This window comes from Oncorhynchus nerka, linkage group LG12, assembly GCF_034236695.1.
Source record: "Oncorhynchus nerka isolate Pitt River linkage group LG12, Oner_Uvic_2.0, whole genome shotgun sequence".
In the NCBI taxonomy this organism is placed as follows: domain Eukaryota; kingdom Metazoa; phylum Chordata; class Actinopteri; order Salmoniformes; family Salmonidae; genus Oncorhynchus; species Oncorhynchus nerka.
In genome coordinates, this window is record NC_088407.1 from 65,306,634 (window position 1) to 65,332,667 (window position 26,034).

At 39.7% G+C, this 26,034-nt stretch overlaps 2 protein-coding genes and 1 pseudogene across 2 annotated transcripts in view; 1 reads left to right on the forward strand and 2 right to left on the reverse strand.

Annotated features, from left to right (window-relative positions):
* LOC115138611 (glutamyl aminopeptidase-like) overlaps nucleotides 1-11,161 on the forward strand; it is a 25,939-nt gene extending 14,778 nt beyond the window's left edge. Inside the window, 15 exon segments of the mRNA XM_029675649.2 lie at nucleotides 1,737-1,850; nucleotides 1,959-2,093; nucleotides 2,194-2,259; nucleotides 2,485-2,550; nucleotides 2,684-2,844; nucleotides 2,965-3,047; nucleotides 3,163-3,299; nucleotides 3,410-3,465; nucleotides 3,571-3,721; nucleotides 8,982-9,055; nucleotides 9,154-9,258; nucleotides 9,442-9,615; nucleotides 9,828-9,968; nucleotides 10,156-10,237; nucleotides 10,419-11,161. Coding sequence (XP_029531509.2) covers nucleotides 1,737-1,850; nucleotides 1,959-2,093; nucleotides 2,194-2,259; nucleotides 2,485-2,550; nucleotides 2,684-2,844; nucleotides 2,965-3,047; nucleotides 3,163-3,299; nucleotides 3,410-3,465; nucleotides 3,571-3,721; nucleotides 8,982-9,055; nucleotides 9,154-9,258; nucleotides 9,442-9,615; nucleotides 9,828-9,968; nucleotides 10,156-10,237; nucleotides 10,419-10,568 — 1,695 coding nt within the window. The 3' untranslated portion in view covers nucleotides 10,569-11,161.
* Nucleotides 11,154-17,049, reverse strand: rrh (retinal pigment epithelium-derived rhodopsin homolog). Its single transcript, XM_029675651.2, has 7 exons — nucleotides 15,955-17,049; nucleotides 13,694-13,884; nucleotides 12,904-13,003; nucleotides 12,574-12,727; nucleotides 12,300-12,468; nucleotides 11,912-12,090; nucleotides 11,154-11,761 (listed from the first exon to the last, which is right to left on the reverse strand). The coding sequence occupies exons 1-7, from the start codon at nucleotides 16,058-16,060 to the stop codon at nucleotides 11,656-11,658; spliced, it is 1,005 nt and encodes a 334-aa protein (XP_029531511.1). The 5' UTR covers nucleotides 16,061-17,049; the 3' UTR covers nucleotides 11,154-11,655.
* A 912-nt stretch (nucleotides 17,050-17,961) lies between these two features.
* Nucleotides 17,962-24,690, reverse strand: LOC115138613 (uncharacterized; annotated as a pseudogene).
* Nucleotides 24,691-26,034: the final 1,344 nt, after the last annotated feature.

Consider the following 26,034-nt stretch of genomic DNA (forward strand, 5'->3'; position numbering starts at 1 on the left):
GCGACTATCTCTATCGGCATCACATTTAGCATATTTATAACATATTGTACGTTTTTCAAATTCACAACATAATATGAATTATAATTCGTAACATATCATACAAAATTGGGGATGGACATCCACAAATTAATACATACCATACGAAACTTAACATATACTAAATGGAGTGTCTCGGAGTTACATACAGAATAATACGAAATGCTTAGATACAAACAACCTGGATCACAATGATCACAATGTGCAGTTCAGACAGTGATCAAATCATAAAGTAATAAATACTGTTGGGGAAGCTTTTCTGAAATCATAGTTTACCAATTACTTCACACTGGAAGAAGTTAAGCTACAGAAAAATATAGTTTACTGAACTAAAGCTATTTTGAAAAAATGGTTCACTACATCCAAGCCACTTAGTGAAATATTATCATATCTAAATCTGAAATGTCATAGACTACAAATTTCAAGAAAATATCAATCTGGGGTCAGATGTTAACAGAATGTGTCATTTAGCCTAATAAACACAGAAAACAACATGTTTCAAGTGAGAATTAGGAAGGACTGATACTTGCCTTATACTTCACCCATATTTTATTTGAGCAAAACAAGTAGTGTGTAGTTCCAGTAAGTTAGCTACACCGCCAAAACAAGTTATTAACTACTGACAAGACTAACAAGATTATAATTTGGTTCAACTAGTACCGAGCTACAGTAAAATGTTGTTTAAATTACTAGTTGAACTACATGTAGTTCACAACTCTCCAACACTGGCAAGTAGTGAACTACATGTAAAACACTGTCATATTCAATCAGTAGCAATAAAACAAGAATGTAAATCCACCCAAAAGGATATGTCATAAGATAATTGTTTAAGGTGAATGTGAAAAAGCTTGTTCGGTAGGATTTGAATTGACAAAATACCTGGTAAATACCAGTAGAAATTGTAGGTTTATTTGTTCATATTGTGCCTGTTTTTGTGCCTGTAGCTTTGTTTTGTGTTTTATATTGTATGCAGAGCCAAAGAGTGTTACACTGAATGTTTTGATATTTTGTGTGCATGAAAATGTATTTACAGTGAACTCCAAAAGTACTTGGACAGTGACAAATTCTTTGTTTTGGCTCTGTACTCCATCACTTTGGATAATCCTGAATGAATTGTGAATAATGATGAGTGAGAAAGTTAGAGGGATAAATATCATACCCCCCCAAAAGTGCTAACCTCCCCTGTTATTGTAATGGTGAGAGGTTAGCATGTCTTTGGGGAATGATATTTGTTCATCTAACATTCTCACTCATAATTATTCACGATTCATTCAAGACTATCCATAACCATGGCAGCATCCACATTAATGTAATAGTGTTTAGAAACATTAAATTCTTATTTACAATATAAGTGACTCCAAAATTATACAATACATTATTTACCATTAATTTCTATTGGGCACAAAATAATCTGAAGCAAAACCAAAACAAACAGCGAATGCATCCAACAAGTTTGTAGAGTCACACACTTGATGTAATCATTGCGTACTAGGAATAAGGGACTAAATGAAAAAATCTTGCCACCGTGGGTGGATGCCCTAATCAGGTTACGTACCCAATGCATATGGGTCTGGCAGATTTCTCAAATGGCAAATGTCGGGCTCCACATTTTCCTAACCCTGTCACACTCTCACTCATACACACTTGTTTTGAAATAAATTCAGCTGTCAGATAACTTTGCATGTTGGATTTTCCTGCAGTGGTTTGGAAACATTGTGACCATGGATTGGTGGGATGACCTTTGGCTAAATGAGGGCTTTGCCAGTTTCTTTGAGTACATCGGTGTAGAGAAGGCTGAGCCTCTCTGGGGAATGGTGAGTCCATCTGACAGATGCTGAATTGAGTGATCTGAAATGGAATTGTTTTGATCCCAATTCTGGTTATGAATAGATACTACATCTACTTCGTTCTGTCTTTACCAGCGTGACATCATGATCATCAGTGATGTACTACCTGTCATGGTGGACGATGCACTCGTCACCTCCCATCCAATCATTGTGGATGTGTCAACTCCGGCTGAGATTACCTCTGTGTTTGATGGTATATCCTACAACAAGGTAATCTAAAACCACCACGTTTCACTCTACTACATGGGATGAAATAAAATGTACTTCAATTAAATTTGTCTTGAAATTTGTTCCAAACATCTTCCTGTAGGGGGCATCAATTCTCAGGATGGTGGAGGACTGGTTGGGTCGAGACATCTTCCGAGATGGTTGTCGGGTAAGAATCCATTTCATTTGACGTAAAGTGGATAGAAGTATCCCTACACCAAGTCTCTTGATCCCTATTCAGTCAATAGCAGAATAATTTGGTAATAGTGAGTGTTAGGGACATGCAATTACTTCCCTGTTGAATTAAAATGATGATTACTGTCAGATACGTAGCTTGCATTTTATTTATCATAAAATCTATGGATAGTAACCTGTTTTTCTCTCCCTTCAACAGAAATATTTGAAAGATTTCCATTTTCAGAATGCCAAAACAGCCAACTTCTGGGCATCCCTTGCTAACGTATGTTTGTCATATCTAATTTAGTCGTAGTAGTTTCAAAATATCAAAGTTGATAGTATTGTTGATATTATTGTTAATATTTCAATACATCTAGTGTACTTGTGTGTTATACACTAACATTTTTGGGTTGCAGGTGAGTGGGTTGCCTGTGGCAGATGTGATGGACACATGGACCAAACAGATGGGCTACCCAGTATTGGACCTGTCTACTGCCGGTACTCAGACCAAACTCACCCAGCGCAGATTCCTGTTGGACCCCAATGCTGATACCACCCAGCCACCCTCACCACTCAGGTCAGTGATTCAACACACTATTAAGTCCCTTTGTGATCGTTGGTTGATTTCCCGATGGAAGTCAGCTATATTTCTTAGGATAAACCTGTAAATCCTAAAAGGGCTATGCTTTTCTTTCAGCTACAAGTGGACCATCCCTGTTAAGTGGCACTCAGTGGATAGTAATAAGAATATGTCAATCATGTTCAACAAGTCCAGTCCAGGTAAAGATACTTCTGTCTAAACACTTTGCTTGACCTTTTTCAAATTACAGTTCCAGCCTCTGGTGACAACATGTATTTCATTAAATTGAAATTTGTCTCTCACACTAATATCTAGAGCAAGTCTTAGCTGACTATTTCCCTGCAACGGATGGACTCCTGAAGATCAATAACGACCATATCGGATTCTACAGAGTCAATCACCATGACAGCATGTGGCGCACCATTAGTCAACAGCTTCAAACAAATCACAAGGTAAATATCAATCAAATCTGCTACTATAGTATCAGAGGTAATATTACGTTTTAATCTTACCAGTTCATAGGTTGCACTTATCTTAATCGGCAGGACACTTTCTTTACTAGGAGTTTGACGCTGCTGACCGATGCAGTTACATTGATGATGTCTTTGCTCTGGGAAGGTAAACCAACATTACCGACATTCACTTGAAGTACATCTGTCAATTCAGTTGCTCTGAGCTTTAGAAAACTGTGATGAAATGTCTTGTTCTTATCGGCCTCATCAGGGCAGATGTTGTCGATTATGGAAATGCATTCAACCTGACAAAATACCTGACCAATGAGACTGAGTACATCGTCTGGGAACGTGTGTCTTCTTCCATTGTCTATGTGCGAGACATGTTGTCTGACGACACTGTTCTTTACCCTAAATTCCAGGTGGGTCTGTTTTCCACTTAATTTTTGTATATTGTATATATATATATATATATGTATATTTCTTTTTACAGGTGAATTATGCCCTCCGCTGGCCAACTACAACACACACCAAATAATAATCTTGGGAGTTTGCTCATACAGGTAACTGCCAAAATAAAGGAAACACCAACATAAAGTTTCTAAATAGGGCATTGGGCACCACGAGACAGAACAGTTTCAATGTGCCTTGGCATAGATACTACAAGTGTCTGGCACTCTATTGAAGGGATGTAAATAGAGGTCGACCGATGATAATTTTTCAACGCCGATACTGATTATTGGAGGACCAAAAAAAGCTGATACCGATTAATCGGCCGATAAAAAATAAAAATGTTTTTAAAAAGTACAATAATATTTTATTTTTTAAGTATTTGTAATAATGACATTTACAATAATACTGAATTAACACTTATTTTTAGCTTAATATAATACATCAATAAAATCAATTTAGCCTCAAATAAATAATGAAACATGTTCAATTTGGTTTAAATAATGCAAAAACAAAGTGTTGGAGAATAAAGTAAAAGTGCAATATGTGCCATGTAAGAAAGCTAACGTTTAAGTTCCTTGCTCAGAACATGAGAACATATGAAAGCTGGTGGTTCCTTTTAACAGGAGTCTTCAATATTCCCAGGTAAGAAGTTTTAGGTTGTAGTTATTATAGGAATTATAGGACTATTTCTCTATACCATTTGTATTTCATTACCCTTTGACTATTGGATGTTCTTATAGGCACTTTAGTATTGCCAGTGTAAGAGTATAGCTTCCATCCCTCTCCTCGTTCCTACCTGGGCTCGAACCAGGAACACAACGACAACAGCCACCCTCAAGGCAGCGTTACTCATGCAGAGCAAGGGGAATAACTACTCCAAGTCTCAGAGCGAGTGACGTTTTAAACGCTATTAGTGCGCACCCCGCTAACTAGCTAGCCATTTCACATCGGTTACACCAGCCTAATCTCGAGAGTTGATAGGATTGACGTCATAAACAGCTGCTGGCAAACGCACAAAAGTGCTGCTCAGTCAGACTGCTCTATCAAATCATAGACTTAACCGTTCCATATTTTATCTAACGGGTGGCATCCATAAGTCTAAATATTCCCGTTACATTGCACAACCTTCAATGTTATGTCATAATTAAGTAAAATTCTGTCAAATTAGGTGTTCCAAACACTGACTCTGCGTGCAATGAACGCAAGAGAAGTGACACAATTTCAACTGGTTAATATTGCCTGCTAACCTGGATTTCTTTTAGCTAAATATGCAGGTTTAAAAATATATACTTCTGTGTATTGATTTTAAGAAAGGCATTGATGTTTATGGTTAGGTACACATTGGAGCAACGATACGCACCACATCGATTATATGCAACGCAGGACATGCTAGATAAACTAGTAATATCATCAACCATGTGGTTATGATTGATTGATTGATTGATTGTTTTTTATAAGATAAGTTTAATGCTAGCTAGCAACTTATCTTCGCTTACTGCATTCGCGTAACAGGCAGTCTCCTCGTGGAGTGCAATGTAATCAGGTGGTTAGAGCGTTGTACTAGTTAACTGTAAGGTTGCAAGATTGAATCCGCCAAGCTGACAAGGTAAACATTTGTCGTTCTGCCCCTGAACGAGGCAGTTAACCCACCATTCCTAGGCCGTCATTGAAAATAAGAATGTGTTCTTAACTGACTTGCCTAGTTAAATAAAGATGAAATAAAGGTGTAAAAAAATGTTTTTGTCCAAATCGGTGTCCAAAAGTACCGATTTCCGATTGTACTTGAAATCGGCCCTAATTAATCGGCCATTCCGATTTAATCGGCTGACCTCTAGATGTAACAACATTCTTCCGCGAGAAATTCCATAATTTGGTGTTTTGTTGATGGTGGTGAAAAACGCTGTCTCAGACACCGCTCCAGAATCTCCCATAAGTGTTCAATTGGGTTGAGATCTGGTGACAGACAGCCATGGCATAGGGTTAAGATAGTTTATGCTCATCAAACCATTCAGTAATCTCTTGTCCCTGTGGATGGGGGCATTGTCATCATATGGGGACATGGCCATGGTAGCCAAAATAATGGCATGCCCATCATAGTTACAGAGCATTCTGAAAGTATTCAGACCCTGACTTTTTCCACTTTGTTACGTTACAGCCCTATTCTAAAATGGATTAAATTGAGTTTTTCCCTCAGTCTACACACAATACCCTGTAATGACAAACAAAAAACAGGTTTAAGATTGTTTATGCACATTTATTTAAAAAAATAAAACCTGAAATATCACATTTACATAATTATTCAGACCTTCTACTCAGTACTTTGTGGGACACCTTGGCAACTTCCCCTGAGACAGGACCTGCTGTCTCAGGCTGGGGGAACTCTGTGGGCTTGGCCACTGAACGACACCAATGGTCCATGTTAGGACTACAGGAGGGTGTAATGAACACCATGCAGAGTGCTTAGACACCGGCTACAACCACAGCACACCAGTTGCGCTGGCGGTTGTTCTGCTCTTGGCATACTGGTATTGAGGTGGTGCCCGAGTCATGCAAGGTGCAGTATGTCCTTGTCTCGTTTGGATGAGGGCTTAGCAGCCTCTACACAGAGGGTATTTGGCTGCTATGGACAGGCCAGTGGGGCGCCATCCCTTGTTCTCCAGGTTTATGAAAGGTGTTCGTTGCCTGCATCCAGCTAGGACCCGCTCAATGGCGAGCTGGATGTGGTTTTGGCTGCTTTGGCAAAGCCGCAATTCGAACCATTGGAGTCTGCCTCCCTGAAACACCTCTCTATGAAGGTGGCTTTCTTGGTAGCGATTACTTCCATGAAGAGGGAGGGTGAACTCCATGCTCTTTCGGTAAGTTCTGAGTGGTCCCGGTTGGACCCCGGTGGGAGGGGTATATCTCTCCGCCCCAACCCTTCATTCCTCCCGAAGGTTCTGTCAGACAGGCATGTGAACATCCCTTTTATCCTGTGTGCTAACGACCCCCCGGCAGTGGCGGGGGAGTCTGGGCCTCCCTCCGGCATGCTGTGCCCTGTAAGGGCACTGGCTGCCTATGTGGAGAGTACACAGTCAGTGAGAACAACAGACCAGCTCTTTGTCTGCTATGGTGAGAGAGTCCTGGGAGCCGGGCTTATCAAAGCAGAGGCTCTATCACTGGATCGTGGACACGTTTTCGACAGCACACCGCCTGGCTGGCAGGCCAGTGCTGGGATCTGTGGTGGCACATTCAACACGAGGGGTGGCTGCATCCATGCCAATGAAGGCCACCCTCTGGGTGGGCGTCAGATGACTCTTCTTGACGTTTACAGTAATGCCCAGCCCGCCGATGTGGTTAAGGAGCATGTCTCTGACTGACAGGACATGGGTCTTGTTCGGGGCACAAATCAACCAATCGTCCAGGTAATTGAGGATCAACAACCCTCGGGACGTGAGAGGTACCAGGACAGCGTCCATGCACTTTGTGAAAGTCCAGGGTGCCAAGGAGAGGCCGAAGGGAAGAACCATGAATTCGCAAGCCCTCCCTTCGAAAGCGAATCAGAGGTGCTGCCAATGAGCTGAGTGAACAGGAACATGGAAGTACGCATCCTTCTGGTCCAGTGTCACAAACCACTGGTCCCGGGACACGGCCTTCAACATGCAGGCCGGGGACAGCATGTGGAACCTCAGTACCTTCAAGTACCCATTGAGGTTGCGGAGGTCCCGAATTGGTCGAAACGCTCAGTCTCATTTTTGGGACCACAAAATAAGTGGAGTAGAACCCTAGCTAGGTCTTTTCTGATGTCTCGATCCTGTGAATGGCACCCTTGGCCAGGAGTGAGGAGATCTTCCAGCCACAAGGTTTTCTTTTTCAGGGGGTCGGCCACAGTGGTGACACAAAGGACCCTGAAGGATGGGGGCCCGCACCGGAATTAGAGTCGGTACTCCTATGGATGCACACGGAGTCGTAGGTGTAATATCTTACGTGGAAGTATACTAACTGGCTGTTTTTGCAGCCTGGAGCAGCTGGCCACATGGCCAGCCCCTCATTTTGAGTGCTCCACTCGCTGTGCTCTGTTGATCTGTATCTTCCACCCGTGGTTTGTCGTGTTTTTTTTCGTTAGCTGTTGTGCCAGCTAACATGCTACTGATGTCACGCCCTGACCATAGAGAGCCCTTGTTTCTCTATGGTGTAGTAGGTCAGGGTGTGACGAAGGGGTGTTCTAGTTTTAACATTTCTGTTGTGTTCTAGTTTATTTTTCTATCTTGGTGTTTTGTATGATTCCCAATTAGAGGCAGCTGGTAATCGTTGTCTCTAATTGGGGGATCATATTTAAGTAACTATTTTTCCCACCTGTGTTTGTGGGATATTACTTTGTGCATGTGCACCACGTAGTCACGTTTCGTTGTTCGCTCATATTAAAGATGTGGAACTCGACGTACGCTGCGCCTTGGTCCAGTTCTTACGACCTTGACACTAGCTTATTGACATGCGTATTGGTCTTAAGACAGAAACGCATTCACCTAAAAATAAGTGTTTAGGCAAATCATTAGCTAGCTAGCTAGCTATCACAATAATTGTGCAAAAAATATGATAGCTAATGTTAGCTAGCTAAGCACTAGCCAGTCAGTGTCACTGACAGATTGAAACTGGTATCAACAAAATGTTTCACTCTATCCCAAAAAACATGACATTCCTAACTAGGTATAATTTAGCTAATAAAATGTTAAAGTTCATTAGGAAGTTTAATTAGTAAGTTAGACACTCACAGGACAACTGGTAGCTACCTAGCTAGATAGCTTGGTTTCCATTTTCCAACAGATGTTTCTAATCCCCCTGATTGGTCATCAACGGTTACTGGTCTTGGAACTTGTTGCCATGAATTCAAGTTGAATCTTGAAGAGAAGAATATATATTAAAAACACTCTGGCGAACTTGTTGCTAAAGGTTTGCAGCAGATTCACAACTAGTGACAAATATTGCAAACTTCTGGCAACATTTTGTGGCAGACTATTTAGTTTGCATCAAATTAGCCACAAACCTGCGGGAAGTTTGCCTCAACAAACATATATTTTTAAGGGTTACTTTGTCAGTTACCTGTACGTATGAGATAATAATGCAAACTAGAGAATAGGTCTAAAACATGTCCCTTGTTTAGCTCCATGTCCCTGGTGGGGTGTTTTGGGGGAAACTCCCTAAGGAGGTTTCAGGAATACACTAGTCATGTCTCGTCGCTTATTTCCCCTACAGAAATTATTCCGTGAGCATGTGCAGACTATCTCCAGGCAGCTGGGATGGGACGACAAGGGAAGCCAGAGAGATAGGTGAAACAAGGAGAGACAATCTACTGTATCTGATAAATCATGGGTGTATTTGCTGGATATTGATCATAAAATGTATTGTCTATATGGGTTTTGTATAGGCTGTTGCGTGAGACAGTCCAGGGAATTGCTTGCCAAATGGGCGACCAGGAAGTGCTAAATGAGACATCTGTTTTATTTGACCAATGGATCTCAGGAAACATCAGGTAAATATTAGTCTTGAATTAAATCATTCAATGACACATGATCTACTTACTAATCCAGCTGCAGTACATGCTAATGTTAGGCCTAAACTGATGGACACAACTAACTACTTTATTAGCGTTCCTATTCCTAAAAGCATGTTTATTCCACTAAGCCCTAATGATAACATGACCTTTGACCTCCAGCAGTGTTGGGGTGAACCTGCGCCTGTTGGTGTATCGCTATGGCATGAGGAACTCGGGCACTGAGGCGAAGTGGAACTTAATGTTTGAGAGGTACAAAACAGAGACCTTGGCCCAAGAGAAGGACAAGCTCCTGTATGGATTGGCATCCGTGGAGAACATCACTCTTCTGTTCAAGTAAATAAAAAACATGAATTATCTTTAGAAATTATTTTTTACATGCGTTATTCAAAATTGCTTTTAAACATAATCCAGTGAAAAGTTATTACTAGAACCCCAGTACATTTGTTGGCAAGAGTGTGCAAAATTGTTTCTAGCAAACATTTTAGTTTATTTAGCTAGATATGACTTAAGATAATGCTGCTTGTTAGAATGCCGTTGTTTTTCAGCTTACTGGAGATGTCCAAAGATGAGAGTATTGTGAGGACTCAGGATTTGTTCACTGTGGTCCAATATGTCTCTCTGAATCGTTACGGCAAGACCATGGCCTGGGACTGGGTCACCCTCAACTGGGACTACCTAGTGAACAGGTGAGCCCATTCTCTGAGTCACTTCTCTGAGTCTGAATGGAGAGTTACTGAGTCCAGAGTCATTGAAGTGATAGTGAATGAATGGAATGCTGTAAGTAAATTTACTGAATCAGTAGCAACTGAGCCTAGAGTAACTGAATCATGTAAATACTGTGACAGTTTTAAATTTCCTTTTGTTTTGTTACAGATACACTATCAATGACAGGAGTCTGGGGCGCCTGCTGACCAGAATCAGCACCACCTACAATACAGAGCTACAGCTGTGGCAGGTTAGAACAGGGACATTATACTCATAGAATTAGAATAAGTAAATCAAACAATATACCACTTCAGTTGAGACTAGCACTGGTGTGCTTGAATTTAAGATTGACCGTGATATCTGTTGTGGATTGTCTTTTTATGGTGACTTGATTTATGACTGACTATGTTGACTGTGTGGTTGTGTTTTAGATGGCACACTTTTTCAAGCTGAACCCTAATGCCGGGGCTGGGGAGATGCCTAGGCAGCAAGCTCTAGAGACAGTGCAGAACAACATCGAGTGGGTCAGGAGAAACAAGGCAGAGATCAGCTCTTGGCTGGAGAGCAACGTCGCCTACTGATGACATCAGGTCAACAAGACTAAAGAACCCATGCCTAATCAAATATAAAACCTTCATGCTGTTTCCATTCATGAATGAATTCAACGGCAGTGAAAGCACACCACAGGACTGCCTTTCTAAATCAAGTATCAAGTCCCTATGTCCTGCATATGCTGCTGTGCAAATCAAACACACTTTTGATGTGATTGTAACTCAGTGAGCCGCTTACTCTTTACTCAAGTGGAATCCATTTACAGTACTTAGTACCTTTCCTGCATTACCTATGGTATATTTGTGTTAAATTAAGGACAAATAAAATAAACATTTTGACATACAAATATTTCATTTCTTATTAAGTGCTTGGACAGAATTTGAGATGTCATATTCAAATAACCATGATTACTTTTAATCTTGGGTCAGGTATATTGATCTATATGTACATATGTATTTCTAAATAATGTTTCAAACAATGCAAAGTTTACAACTGTATATACTTTTTTAGAATGTACAACTGTATTAGAAAAAAAGAAGAGCGTATATGCACTTACTGGGAATACTGCAGTCTGGATAAGTGTTGCCACAGGAAAGGAAATAAAGAAAGCGTAATGTTGTACACAAACATACTTTATTGTTTGTTTATGCTAATATTACACTAAGGTAAAACACATTGGGAAGACAATGGCTAGAATGTCATAAAAAGAGCAATTTACATGGTAAACCCCAACATATCAAAATAAAATCCAGTTAATATAGAAGCACCTACCCACGTGGTCCAGAAACACTGGTATTGGACAGACTCTTCATTGATGTACAGCAATGTAGGGCAAAACTGTAAGGTTGATGATGTCTGTGTCTAATTACATAAAACGACTTTCGTATATTTTGAGGTACCTATAAATAATGGGTGACTTGGGATGTACCTCAGTACTCTTGAATTTAGTATTTTCCAGTTCTCTCATGACCACTGGTATGGTCTAAAAAGCTTGGTAGGGTGGGATCTTTTAAACTTTCTTACACGTATCCCATCTAACAGTATACTCAATGACAAGTGTAATCAGAGTTTGGGGGAATAAAATCATCATAGAATGTAACATCTAGCAATCCTCCCTCATTGGGTCAAAGGGAGCTGGGAAATCGTCATGGGAACCTGGTTGTTGATGGTGATCCGTTGTCGGGTTTGACATCGGAGCATTCCTGTGATCGCTCTTCTGAACCTGAATAGAAAGTATACAAGGACAGGATGTTAATAGGTTGTAACTACTATACACTGTGTACCTATACTGTAATTACACTTTAAATACACATAGGTATTATGGTCACTTACTATAAAGTGGGATCAACAAGAAGAAGGGGCGAAAGCTTACTTTTTGTTGGCAATAACGTAGATGCAGGGGTTGTAGAAGGTGGAGGACTTGGCAAAGAGAGGACCAATGATAGCCATGGGGGCAGGAATCTTTCTGGGGTCCCCAAAGGACGCCCATAGGCACACTATGGAGTACGGCGACCACGCCACCAGGAACATGACAATCATCACTATCGACATCTAGCCAGCAACGACAGATCAGAGAGAAAGATTCATGTAGATGTAATATATTGTACATAACCTTCTGCAGATTGTTATAACCATAGAATCCTAGAATCCTGCGTGTCAGTCAAACTGTGAGGTTAAAATGGTCCATATTGAGAGGCAAAGCTGGGTTAGAAGAAGAAACATGTGAACACACAGGACTATATGGAGAAACACTGGCTTACCTTAGTCACATCCATCTGGTCTGACCAGTCCATGTTAATGCTGTCCAAGCGGTTGCTGGCTTTGTATCTCTTCATGGTGACAGACACACTGTAGTAGCAGTAGAACATCATTGACAAAGGGATGAGGAAGTTCACAGCGATTACTGCCATGGTGTAGGAGACAAAGCCCCTGGAAAAGAGTTACTGTATATGATTAATGACATAATATTAATTTTATCTTCATGCCATATAATCCTTGAAATTACCCAGTTATTTTAAGTGCGTCCCAACTCACGCATCATTATTTCTCCAGTTGATGGTGCAGGTGGCACCAGTTGGGTCAGGGGCATAGCCGGCCCAACCCACCACGGGCATGGACGACCAAAAAACTGCGTTGAGCCATGCAGCCAGAATGAGGAGTGTGTATGAGCGGGTGGTCATCTTCTGCCCTGGAGAACAGTAGGAAAAGCAGGGAAAAGGCTTAGAGGTCATGCAGATGTATTAGCCTCTTGTCAGTTCACAGAGATTAGCCTATCTTTTACCAGGTCAATAGTAGCTACTACCAAGAGACTACAGGCAGATGAACTACAAACCTCCATGGAAAGTAATAGAAGACTGTAAATACCTATGTCAGGTCTACAGATGGTTAGGTAGCGGTCAATGGCCACCACTGTCAGCAGTCCAATACTGGCCATCCCAAAGAAGATGTTCAGAGCTGCATAGATCTGGAGGGGAAAACAGTCAGCAGCATCCCTCATTTCAGAATCTGTTTAGCAGGATAAAAACATTGGTTTCACGTGGTCTGAAAACAAAGAACAGGTGAAATTGAGTGGATACCCCCACAGATTTGACTTTCTCCTGTCCAGGTCTTTCAGATCTCCTAAAGGAGATTAAGAGGAAGTCTGTTTACACTATTGAGATACAACTTGGGAGCGCTCAACATAACCACAGACTGGACTTGGGCCTCAGTCAGCATATCTAATCAGAAGGCCATTGTCAATTTCACCAGCCCACCTCATGTCCAATATGTGGTTCTCAAACTCAAGGCTTCAGCCCCAGATTAGTGTCACATGCCACCGAATTCCTGATTTCACACAGCACCTCCTAAACACCATAACCTCAGATCATTAGGGAAGTCTAGAAAATGTTGTAAGAAATGCTATTTTTGGCTTGGCCACGTGAGGTGTTAAACACTGAGGGGCAGTTCAAACCAATCCAGCAAACGTTAAATCCATTTTCCTGCACTTGATATAGAGTTAATATATGATATAGAGTTAATACAAAGCATATGAAGTTTGCCTGATTTTATTTCGTACATTTTCATAGAGTACAAATATTTTTTTCTTCAAGTTTTTCAAATGGCAGGTTCATTCAAACAGTACCATTAACTAGCACAGTGGGCTCATTACACCAACCTGACATCCAGTGTAGCCAAACTTCCAGCTCCCGTGGAGGTCAGAGGCAGCAGACATGGGATAGCCAATGCCAGCCACTCCAATGTCAGTGAAGGCCAGGTTGATGATGATGGCATTGGTGGCATTTCGCAGCTCCTTGAACTTGACAAACATCACCAGTACCACAATGTTGCTGGCCAAACTGATGACACCTGGTGAAGAGAAACCTAAGCTTGAAATGTTTATGTTTTCCAATCAGGGCCGAACTGGGAAAATAATTCGGGCCTGGTATTTTTTCCAAACCATCCCACATCATTGGGTGAGCCACCAATCTAAAGATTTAGGCTATTTTGCAAATTAGGGCCTGTCATATGTGTTACCCTGTCAACATAGGACTACAGAATTTCCAGATTGTTTTAGTTCAATGGAGATGAATTAGATACATCTTTATGTGTACTAATTTAAATCATAGGCTAATTAATTTGGGGTTCAACAGCTGAGGAAGTAGAAACTCAAAACACATTAACTAGATTGCTAACTCTAAATATAATACCCACTGTTAGTAGCCATGTATTCACCCAACAGTAAGTGTAATGCCCTAAAAAAACATTGCAGTTGTAGGCTATTACCCGTGAGACCTAGCTGCCCTCCTAATAGCCATTGCACATTTTGCGCACGCTTGCAGCTCCATATCTCAAAGCCAAATCAAATATCTTGGTTGTAAAATAGTTTCTATTGAGCTGAATATTGAAAGTTGAGAAGCTTCCAAGGCTGTGTTTTTTCTGCAATTGCATTTAGAAATGTTATACCATCAGAACGCATTCTTCTCGAGCGTATGGGAGGAGGAGAGTGCCTCACTCATCACAGCAGCAGCCCCCAGCAAAACAGGCACAGTGGCAGGGCAGACACTTTCATTACAGGAATCATGAGGATAATGCACTTTAACCAAAAATAGGACATTTTGAGTGAGGTGACAATGTAGAATGTGCTCTTTCTAAGTTTATCGGCACCAACTTCCCGTTGCTTAATATCCATTATCTTGGCTGTCTAATTGATGACAGAGTCGGAGCAGGTCTCTTTGATAATGCTGCGTCTAACTTCAAATGTGAGTTTGTGTGACCTCAGCTCAGAAAACTGATCATTCAAAAGCTCATTGTATATTGTTATAACAGAGAAATTTTGCAAAAATCGTAAAAAATGATTTTAACAGGCCCATGACCTGCTGGCCATGTCACTGCTTTGATATTCCATTTTTTACTACCAGCCCACCCAACAAAATAATGATCCAGCCCATCTGACAGAATGGCCAGATGGCCAATCCACCTCTGTTTCTGATAAATGGGTGTTAGCCTACTCAGCCTACTCAATTGAATGGCTCTGGTGTCATCTTTATTATTCTCGAAAATTGTCCCTTCTGGTCCCCCATAAAAAACACCTTCTGTTCTAGTGAATCAGACTAGAATCTCAGGCCTAGCTATACCAGACACAGCAGCCATTCAAGTGATTTTGCCCAACAATAGTTGAGCAAGACTGTTTCACAGGTAAATTAATGCCAACTCATGGGGAAAACTTATTTCAAAAGGCCACACTTGCTTGGTAGGCCTACTTGTTACATAATGACACCAGCCGCCTGAGCAGTAAGAGTGTGCCAGAGCTAGATTGGCCTCTTATGAACGAAAAAGATTGTGTGGGGTAGGCCTCATTGAGAAATGCTAACAGCACCCAGAGACAAGATACATCTTTGGCCCACACACTGATGAAGTGCAGAGGTCATGTCAGGTGATTTACCATACAGAGGGGAGAGAGGACGCATCTATTTGACAGCTTCACCTTTCCAAAAAAAATACCCATTTTGGTTTCCCAGTGATACCACTGCTATAGCAATCATCAATCCATGTTGAAGTAACTCTAAATCACTTATGTAGATTATAACAGTAGTATTACATTTTTTGACTAATATTGTCATAACTTGTCACACCAAGGGAGAGATGCTACAAAGGTATATTATTCAGTCATGAAGAGTTTACAGTACTGTATAAATCAATCTAAGACATCAATCCATCATCTAAACTCTATCACAGAGGGAGCTGTTTTATCATCACAACAATTATGAATTATGTTGGAAAATAATTAGAATAGCAGTTAGAGTAGCTTATAAATAATTCTGAGAAACACATAAACACACAGAAAAACATGACAAACAAACGACAAAACGACATTACCTATCCTAAAATAATTCCGTTGATTGACAGTGTTGTGGATGCTATGCAGTGCATTTGTACCTGCAGTGATAAGGTATGCCGCCACTATGTTGTGCTCCAATTGTGAAAAGGCACTTTTTCCTCCGTAGGGAATGACCTCCCCTGTGGTGTTGACTCCAGACTCCATTCCAGTGTTTCAGTTGCCTCAGTGAAAAACACCCTATACACTAACAGTGAAATAATAGGAATATTCTACACCAGCAAGATACCTTCCAGATTCTTTTTGAGTCCACAGTAAAAAAGTGGTCCATGCAAAAGGATGGGAGCCTGTGAATAAGAAAGCTGAAACTAACGCTACCTCTCCTCCAAAAACAGAGAACGAGGGAGATTCTGGAAAGTTTTGAGTCTCCGAATAGTGTGTGTGCATGTATGCATGTGTGTTGGGGAGTATTAAAGGATTAGAGCGAACTTTCTCCCCCTTCTTACCAAATACTGGGGAGGTTGTTGTTTGTGCGTAACATGGGTAAGGGGAACACAAGAGAGGCTTACAAGTCACATGGAAGCTTTTCATAATGGAGTTGAAACCCACGTGAGTCCTGACTGAACATTAGAGCTGCATAGGGGAACAGAAATAAGGCAACAATTGCAGTTGTGAATGCAGTGGAGTGATATTGTGTCTGAAGAGCCTTGTTATGCAAAGTTATTTAAATGGATGGCTGTATGTGTGGGTTCAGTTTGGGCCCTGACCAGTTTCTGTGCTTAACAACCCCCAGTCCCTTTCTCTGTGACATATAGCAGGATTGTATTTGCAGATCAAAAATGTGTGGGGACTAAATGTCGTAATACTATAATGCAGAATTCACTACCATATATCTAACACTATTGCTATGGCTATTGTTACTACTGCCACAATGATTACTGTTTGTTGTTACAACTGACTTTTTAAAGCAGGGAACCAATATTGACGTTCTGATGATACAGGGTTAAACTCACAGTTACTGATGACTAAAGAACGACCATTACAATAGACTAGGTGCCCCATCAAAAATATTGCCCTTGCAGTGATGGCTAAGTAGGCTTGAGGCCGCTGGATAGCTGAGTGTCCAATGAGAACAATGACAGGTGAAGAGGACGGGGACACTTTCATGATGGATGAGCATGGCAGTTTGGCAATTTGGCTCAAACCAGTTGTTAGGAATTTTATGAATAATGACTAAACAATATCTACATTTTAAATAGAACTATAACTAATGAAACTTATACTCTGTTTTATTATATGTGATTAATAAATTTAATTCATAAGGAAGGGATTGTGGAGCATAAAACAGGAGGTAATTCAATTAAATAAATACCATTCCAACCAGGTTGGAGAAGACTGGAATTGTGGGGTTTTAAGTAAGCAAAAGGGTCTTTAACCTATGGTTGAACCGACTCAACTTAGCTCAGGGATGTTTAGATAAGGCAAAGAGTGTTTTCCTGGGTTTTCCAGGATCTGAAACTGTCCTCTAAATAGTGATGGATGAATTCCAGAAGTTAATAGGGGGTGGCAGGGTAGCCTAGTGGTTAGAGCGTTGGACTAGTAACCGGAAGGTTGCAAGTTCAAACCCCTGAGCTGACAAGGTACAAATCTGTTGTTCTGCCCCTGAACAGGCAGGTAACCCACTAGGCTAGGCTGTCATTGAAAATAAGATTTTTTTCTTAACTGACTTGCCTAGTTAAATAAAGGTAAAATAAAAAAAATAAGTGTGTGTCTGGAGTGAGCGAGCTAGTGGGTTGGAATGAACTTTTCAACTTGTTGGGTCCTGGTTGATAGGAGGAAAAACGTTTTATACCCTATGACATGTCATATATGTCATATTTTGTATATAAACTGTTGTTCATGGTTACATGGCAGCGCGCTCCGAGAATAAATACTATTATCTAATTTTGATAAGACTGGTCTCTGTCTATTTTATGCAAATAGGAATCTTACAAATTCTTATAAAATAGACTGAGTGATTTAATTAATGTATAATTAATAGGCATGATGAAATTCCAGTGACACCAGTATACTGTCTGAATAGAATTTATCACCAATTACAACTGATACCCCAGCTTTAACACTTGACTTTATTGAACATGCATTAAGCAATAAATTCAACATCCGTGACATTGTTAATCTTTTTAACTACATCCTCCCCACAAAAAAAAAACAGATCACAATTTATTTAACACAAACACACATGCAAAATATATCTTACTTTAATAAGAAAATAAGTGTTTTTTTGTCATTGAAATAAAAAAACAAATATTGGACTAAAATTGATTTATCAGTAGAAATAATACAATAATTCAAGAAAATAAATGTTGACAACATACTAAGAGACTAAGCCATGGAAGATGAAGGCTGGGCATCTACATGACACGTTTCATTGGTTTGGCATTTTATAAAGTTTTATTTTTGAATAAGGATTTATTACCAATAATCATATAGTTGGAGTCTCCTGCCTTAATCATATTCTCATTGGCTATTATTAGTATAGGAAGATATACAGTAGCCTACTTGAATATTATCCAAATGTTATCCAAACAGCAACAACAACAAAAAATGTATAAAACATTCAGATTTTTGCAAAAGGCACAGCTAGTTTCCATAAAGCAGTTCCATGCACTGATTTTACACAGAGAGCTCAATTCTGATATTTTTCCACAAATTGGTCGTTTGACCAATCAGATCAACTCTTTCACCAATAAATGGGCAAAACATCAGAATTGGGCTGCATGTGTGAACACAGTCTTTAAGGCATGGGATGGGGGGGGGAGAGATTGATTAGACTCAACTACCTCCATAAATCTTCATTCAAACTGATCAATATCCTGTGGGTTGTCCTGGAATCCAGAGGCCACTATCTCTCGCAGTTTATTTGTTTCCTTTTCAGATGGTGGGGGTAATACTGCATTTAGCTCATATTCAATTTTCTCAAGTCTTGCTTTGGTCCTTGCCTTGTGAAGTTCCTTGTTCTTCAGGACAAGAGCTTTGATTTCATGTTCGGCGTCATCACAAGATGCAGCGAATATTTGCCGTTCAACTTTGAAACGTGGGTCTTTGGGATCCAAAGCCATGAGTCTTCCTAGGCTGCCAACTCTGTCCATCAAGTACTTGCTGGAGACCTCAGTGTAGGTTCCAGAGATCATATTCACCAGGTGTGCAATGTTGGAAGCTTGAAATGCCTGTTGGTATATCATATCCTTCAAGAACATACTTGAGTCATATTTCAGGTGTGGATTCCTGGCTGTTTTGACAAAATCCTGCAGGGATGTCTTCAGACAGGTGTCAATGATGTTTGACACCATCTGGAAGAATTGCACCATCTTTTGCCATTTCTCCTGCAGCTCTCCCATTGCATTTAGACCTTCAGCCAGAATCCTGATGGTGGTGTCAAAGTCAATTTCCTCTACATGAAGTTGTCTCATTTTGTTGAGGGTTTCGGCTAGCCTTATTTTCTTTTCCTCCATTTTTTCCAGGGATTTTTCATACATCTCGCTGGCTAGTGCAAGCTGGGCTTTCATCTGCTCTATGCGGAAGTGGGCATTTTCTGTCGCAGTCTGACTTGCAGATCCTGAGCTTGCGCTTCGTGCTTTGCTCATTCCGGGCGGATTAACAGAAAAGGCAGATGTTTTTGTGTATTTTTTTCCTGAGGAATCAAACTTCTGTGCAGAGGTCATTAGCTTCTGATTCTCTGGATCAGTTCTTTGTTCTTGGCCTCATCGTCATGCTTGCCCTCAGGAGCCAATGCACTTAGGTCAGAGCAGATGGTAATGCCCTGTTCACAAATGTTCTCTGCCTGAAGTTTTGCGGGACATTGGTCTACGTCTTTTATGTTTGACTGCACCTCTTCGATTCGTGTCTTCAACCAATCAATAATCAACTGTCCTGTCTTTTCATCTAAAAACTTTGACCATTCGATTTGATCCTTTTGAATAAGGCCAACTAAGGATTGGGCAATAGCAAGAAGCATAGAAGACTTGCTAACTATATTGTTTGTTGCAAACATGTCTTTTGGACTTCCTGAAGTATCATATTTTGTATGTGTATCACTACTGTCCGCTGCAATTGTGGCATTTGTTGCTCCTCCAATTAAAGTGTTAACCAAATTGGTGAATCCCTCTACAAAGTTCATTCCGATGATGTCCCATCCTGACGGCATGGAGTCGATAGCCTTTTGGAAGTTTTTATTAGCCTCTTCAAGCTTCTTGCCATATTTCTTAAATGCCTCTTCAGCTTGTTTATTTTCCTCCTGTAGTGTGGTTTTCTTGCATTTTTCTTTCTCCAGCATCTCCCTAACCTCTTTCAGGTGACTGCCATATTTCTGTTTGGCGCATGTGCAGGTCTCTAGAAGCTCTGTAATCAATTCAGTGACATCAAGGAACTTACTTTCAACAGATTTGGCCAGTTCTACACAGCTGGTTGATATGTTGGCAATGCTATCTAATGTATCAGGGAGAAGGCTTTTAACAAGTACATCATCATTCTGGAGAAGTATATGTACAGTTCTCTTGATGAATGTTGGCACATTTTGTGTGTGTAAGAAAATCTGGTCCATGCTCTTGTGGGCTTGGTTAAAGGCTCGCCAACCTGAATTGCACACCTGCATGAGACAGGCACGGAATGAATCAGGATATTTGATGAACTTGAATCCGCCTTCTGGATTTCCATCCCTGATAGAGAAGTCTTGGTTGGAGGAGATGAAGACTAGCTCACCCAGGAAGGCTATTGACATTGGGGCTGGAGTCAAGTAGTTCTCCCAGTTAGCATGAGCTTGAGTAAGGATTGCAGTGTCCTCTCTGCATTGAGATGCCTTGGTTAAGCTACTTGTAGCTTTGATGAGCTCCTTGGATGCCATGGATCCTAAGGATATATAACAACGTATTTACTATTGACATTTCTATTTACGCTGCGAAGAAGCAAAATCAGTATCACTTTATAATAATGTTCGGTAATAAACCATATATAAGGCATTTACAAAATGTGTGCTCACAATGTACTAATCATTACTCCCACATGTGTTATGAAGCTAGTTATTCACACATTTATAAACTACTTTTAAATGATGCATTAACGACTCATAAGATCATTCATAAGATGTTTAATATAGGTCTTTATAATCCATTTACTGAACATTATCAGTCTGTTTGCAGTCCCTAGTCTATAGTAAGCTCTACAGTATGTATGCTTTATAAAGACTTCATTAACATTTTGAATGACCAGTGTAATTTCTCACAAAAAGATGGATGATGTCACTGGTAGACATTCCAGCAGCACCTGATGCTCCTTAAGGTCTCAAAATGTCCCGTAAAACATATAAATGTTTAAAGAATAAAGCAAATATTAAGCAAATATATTTAACATTATAAAACAGGTTATTTGGATCCTGGATGCTGATTGTTTGACAGCCGTGAGTTATTCATCACAATCCCGTAACGCCTGTTAACAGTTCCATTTGATTTATCAATACGCATCCACTGTCCCACAGACCAGCCAGGCAATTTAAAAACTTAATCTCCTCTGAAAAGAAGCGTCTAGACAATATTTATCCATGCTACTTGTTGTCTAAACCTTACTGCATGCCTCTCTGACCTGTGCAACAATTAGGCAGTTTTTTTTGCGATCTCCCCCATGCCATGCATATGATAAGACTGACAGCTTTTCTCAACTAAGGTGATTCATTTATCAGGATCATTATAATTGATATATCCAAAGAAATGGCAATAGAAAATGCATAAAATTTGCTGTAATTTTAGCTGCTTGATGTGATTGTGTGTTAGCTTTAGTTGGCCAGCTAGCAAAGGAAAAGTAGCTAACCTCCATAGCAACTTTTTTGCTTAGAATGTCCATGCCAATACAATGGACAACCAGCTCATTTGGCTAGCAACTTCAGAATCTCAGAAGTAACGACTGGATTTTGCCTGGACTATATTGTATGGTGGAAGGATTAAGTAAAACAAATTTACTCATTAAAATAAAGTTTTTCATGAAAACATGTCATTAATCTTTTTATAATAAATTGGCAATCGTTTTATAAAAGCAATAAGGCCCTCGAACCTGGGAATTATCGTGAATAACACCCTCCTAAGGGTTGTTTCCCCGGCCCTCCGGCTTCACTTAGAACAGCCTTAGAGCAGCCCTTAGTCGGGAGTTATTCACACAATAATTACCAGGTTCTCATGACTTATAACTTAATTTTATTCCAAAACAGTCACAATGTTGTAGTAGTGTGATGTGTAATTTCATACACACTCTATGCTGAGTAAAGTTTTGTCTGAAAATGCTAACATTAGCATTTGTTGGCAGTGACTTGTGAAGTGAAGTGGAATGCAGTTACTCCTTAGAGCAGTCCACAGACTACAAGGTGAGGAAAAACATATTTTGCTGAACTATCCCATTAGCTTGAAGGGTTACTATCTTTAAAGGCCCACTAACAGTGCAGTCCAACAAAGCAAAGTGTGAAAATACTCTGAGGTCAAAAGACTGAAGAACTGGAAGTATTTCAAGGTTAGGCCTACGCATGTACTGTAACATGTCTATCTGCAAATACATGTACCTTTAAATGGCAATCACATATTAGTACAAGCTAAAATAGTTTTTCGGCTGTCCTCATAGAATAACCCTTCGAAGAACCCTTTTCGGTTCCAGGTCGAACACCTTTGGGTTCCATATACAACCCTTTCCACAGAGGCTTATACATCGAACCAAAAGGGTTCTACCTGGAACCAAAAAGGGTTCTAGCCGGAACCAAAAAGGGTTCTCCTATGGGGACAGCTGAATAACCCTTTTGGAACCCTTTTTTCCAAGAGTTTAGTAATGAAGGAATAACAATCCACTAGAGAAAAACTGGCCGGTCTGGCCGGTTGTTGTCTGTAGGGAGAAGCATCATGCCCGCAAGGGACACGTGCCCCCTCAGATTTGTCCTGTTTTAAAAATGTTCAGGTGTTAAATGAATTACTACTGTACTTAACTTTTTAAGCCCACGTTTTATCATGATATTTTTTTAAAGATCTGTCAGTGGTATTTTGCAGAGGGGGCACACTGTATCTGATACCTGATGCTCCTTAAAGTCACTGGCGTAACATAGTTTCTCTGACCCCCCCTTGCAAGGGTGGAGTTCGCTCTAACCCAGTTGTAACTAACCTGATTCAGCTTATCAACCAGCTAATTATTAGAATCAGGTGTGCTAGATTTGGGTTGGAGCGGAAATCTACAGGACGGTAGCTCTCCAGGAACAGGGTTGGAGAACCCTGCTCTAGTGTGTGCAGATTGCAGGGAAAAAAACTTTTTCACCTGTTTGAAAAATGAAAAAATGATCCTCCTATCTCTCCTCCATCCTCACTTACTTCATGCCCTCTCTAAAAATAATGGGTGCATGATGCCCCTGTGTGTAGGCTGCATTTCCCTTTTTATGAATAGTTTGCGTTCTCCGAGGTGATACATTAGCAAAACCTTCGCAATACAACACTTCTTCATGTCCTTGCAACAGTTGTTTTACAACAGCTTTAGTGAATCAAATATTTGATACATTTCCTTACACATCCTGTGTTGTGTGATTAGTCTATTACCTTTGATATGTTCTAGGACATTTTTGAGACCTTAATTAAGGAGCATCAGGTACTGCTCGAATGTCTACCAGTGGCATGTCCATATTTTTGTAATAAATTACACTGGTCACTCAAAACATTTATAAAGTACTTTTAAAGTAGTAATTTAACCCTTACTTCAGATTAGGGACTGCAAAATCTTTATTAATGATTAGTAAATAGTTTATAAGGACTTACATTAAACATCTTATGAATGATCTTATGAATCATTAAAACATAATTAAACAATTGTTTACAAATGTGTGAATAACCAGCTTACTAACATTTACAAATATGGGAGTAATGATTCATCAATTGTGAGCAAACTGAAAATGTTTTACAAATGGTTTATTACTGAACGTTATAAAGTGTTACCACACAATTATCTAAATGTATCATAAACTTGAACTAAACCATGGTTAATGGAGAATGTTCTTTTTCTTTGACTTAAAATGATGATAGATGGAAAATTAAACATTGGACTGTATGAACTTAATGATAAAATTATTAAACTTGGTCCACTAATGTTAGACATCGTTAAGAGTTAAACATTAAAAAAAATGTTTTTGTACTGTCTGTGTTTTTTCTCTACAAATATCTAAACATTTTCGCTAATTTTCAACTTTTCCTGGGATGTTGTTTCATACAACCCATTCTTAAATTTGTTAACTGGTTATTCACCAATATCCAGAATAACCTGGCAAGGAGTTTGGAAATATCGTAATGCTAGTAGAAAAATAATATATTAGTCATAAATTGGTCTCTCAAAAGAGACCTGGACTGTGAAGACTGCCGACAAAAGTAGTTATCATTATGTTGAAATTCTTAACAAGTTGCTTTGATAACATACGTTATATTCCTAATTTTAAGCGTTTCACAGAAGAGAAAAAATAACTAAATAGCTTTGAACTGGATACACTTTGCAAATTGGCAAATTGTGTGGCAAGCAGTTTAACGGCAATAGAAAAGCAATCAATCTAAATGCAGAACATGACAGTTGAAACAGCGCAAAACAAGCCAAATAGCCAGCAAGATAGTCATGCTATAAATTATTGATTTATTCTGTTCCACGTGTTATTGTTTATTGGCTATTCCATCTTACCACTAAGCAGTTCTCTTCTCCAGAGGATTTGCGATTGTTGGTCTTGATGATCTAGGTTGTGGGATATTTTCAGTCCACACTGATTATATACCTGCCATATGGGGCATTTGCTCATTTAATATACCGAGGTAAAACCAGTTTCAAGTTGGATATTCGACGGATATTCGCGCTTTCAAACCTCAATAGCTTTCAAACCACTTAAGCCACAGCCTCCAAATAAGTGTCATGATGTTGGAAAAATTGCGCACAACAATGCACAGGTCTTATTTTCACGATTTGGACATTAATATGCTTTCCAAAGCTAATAAACATGTGGAAATGTGAGCAGCATTTTGTATTCCAAGTTGAATTAGTTAGGGAGTGTAAACAAAGTGCAAACTTGTTTTTTACATTAAAATATCAATAGCTCCTTGGTCATGTGACCTGGTTACTTCAAACAAGGTTCAGAATGTCCACTGACTACCCTTCTATATTGCACACCCTTTAATTTGTCAATTTTCATCTAACGTGGTTTTACATGAATTATTCAAAATGTAGAATTTCAATAGCTCCTTGGTCATGTGACCTGGTGACTTCAAACAAGGTTCAGAATGTCCACTGACTACCATTCTATATTGCACACCCTTTAGTTTGTCAATTTTCATCTCACATGGTTTTATATGATTTTTTCCAAATGTAGAATTTCAATAGCTCCTTGGTCATGTGACCTGGTGACTTCAAACAAGGTTCAGAATGTCCACTCAGTGGCCCTACATATAGCACCACCTTTCGTTTGTCCATTTCCATCTCATATGGTTTTACATACATTTTTCAAAATGTAGAATTTCAATAGCTCCAGCATGCCAACTGTGGTTCCATGTGCTGTGCATGAAGACAAAAGAGTTCAACAGAGCAAAGAACACAAACTGGAAGTGCAGTCTTTGTTGTTGAAAATGTATGCTCTACCCCATCCACACTGAAGAGGCTCTGAAATGTACATCAACCAGAAAGTTAAACTGTGAAATGTTTCATACTTAATTGAAGTTAAGTGTCTGTTGACATTTTGGAAATGATTAAAGTTCTACAATTTCTGTTAAATTTGTCAATATTACATTTTTATTCATTGATTTACTGGCCACCATTACTGTGGTTACATATTCAGTATATGTGTTGACCAGCAAACCCACTGCAGCCTACCTCACTAGCTCACTCTCCATCCCTGCTTTGGACAATGCTTTGGACAATGACTCTCGTACTTTGCACTTTTCCTTTATGGTTGATATTAACGACGAAAGGAGATATTATCTGTCTCTCTCCTATTGTGTACCACAGTTAGATACTGTGGAAAAATATAAAAAAACAGGGAAAATAAGTACTTAGAACGACCAATTATTGTAGGTAAATATGAAAGAAAAGGGTAAACAAAAAACTGGACTGAACCCCCTAATTGTCATACTAATATTAATCTA

Coding starts and splice junctions, on each gene's coding strand:
- rrh (XM_029675651.2), bottom strand. CDS start 16,060: ATGGAGTCTGGAGTCAACACCACAGGGGAGGTCATTCCCTACGGAGGA. Junction 13,004..13,693: donor TTGGCTACACTGGATGTCAG/GTTGGTGTAATG, acceptor TTTCCCCTCCAG/ATCTATGCAGCTCTGAACAT. Junction 12,728..12,903: donor CATCTGTAGACCTGACATAG/GTATTTACAGTC, acceptor ACTGTTCTCCAG/GGCAGAAGATGACCACCCGC.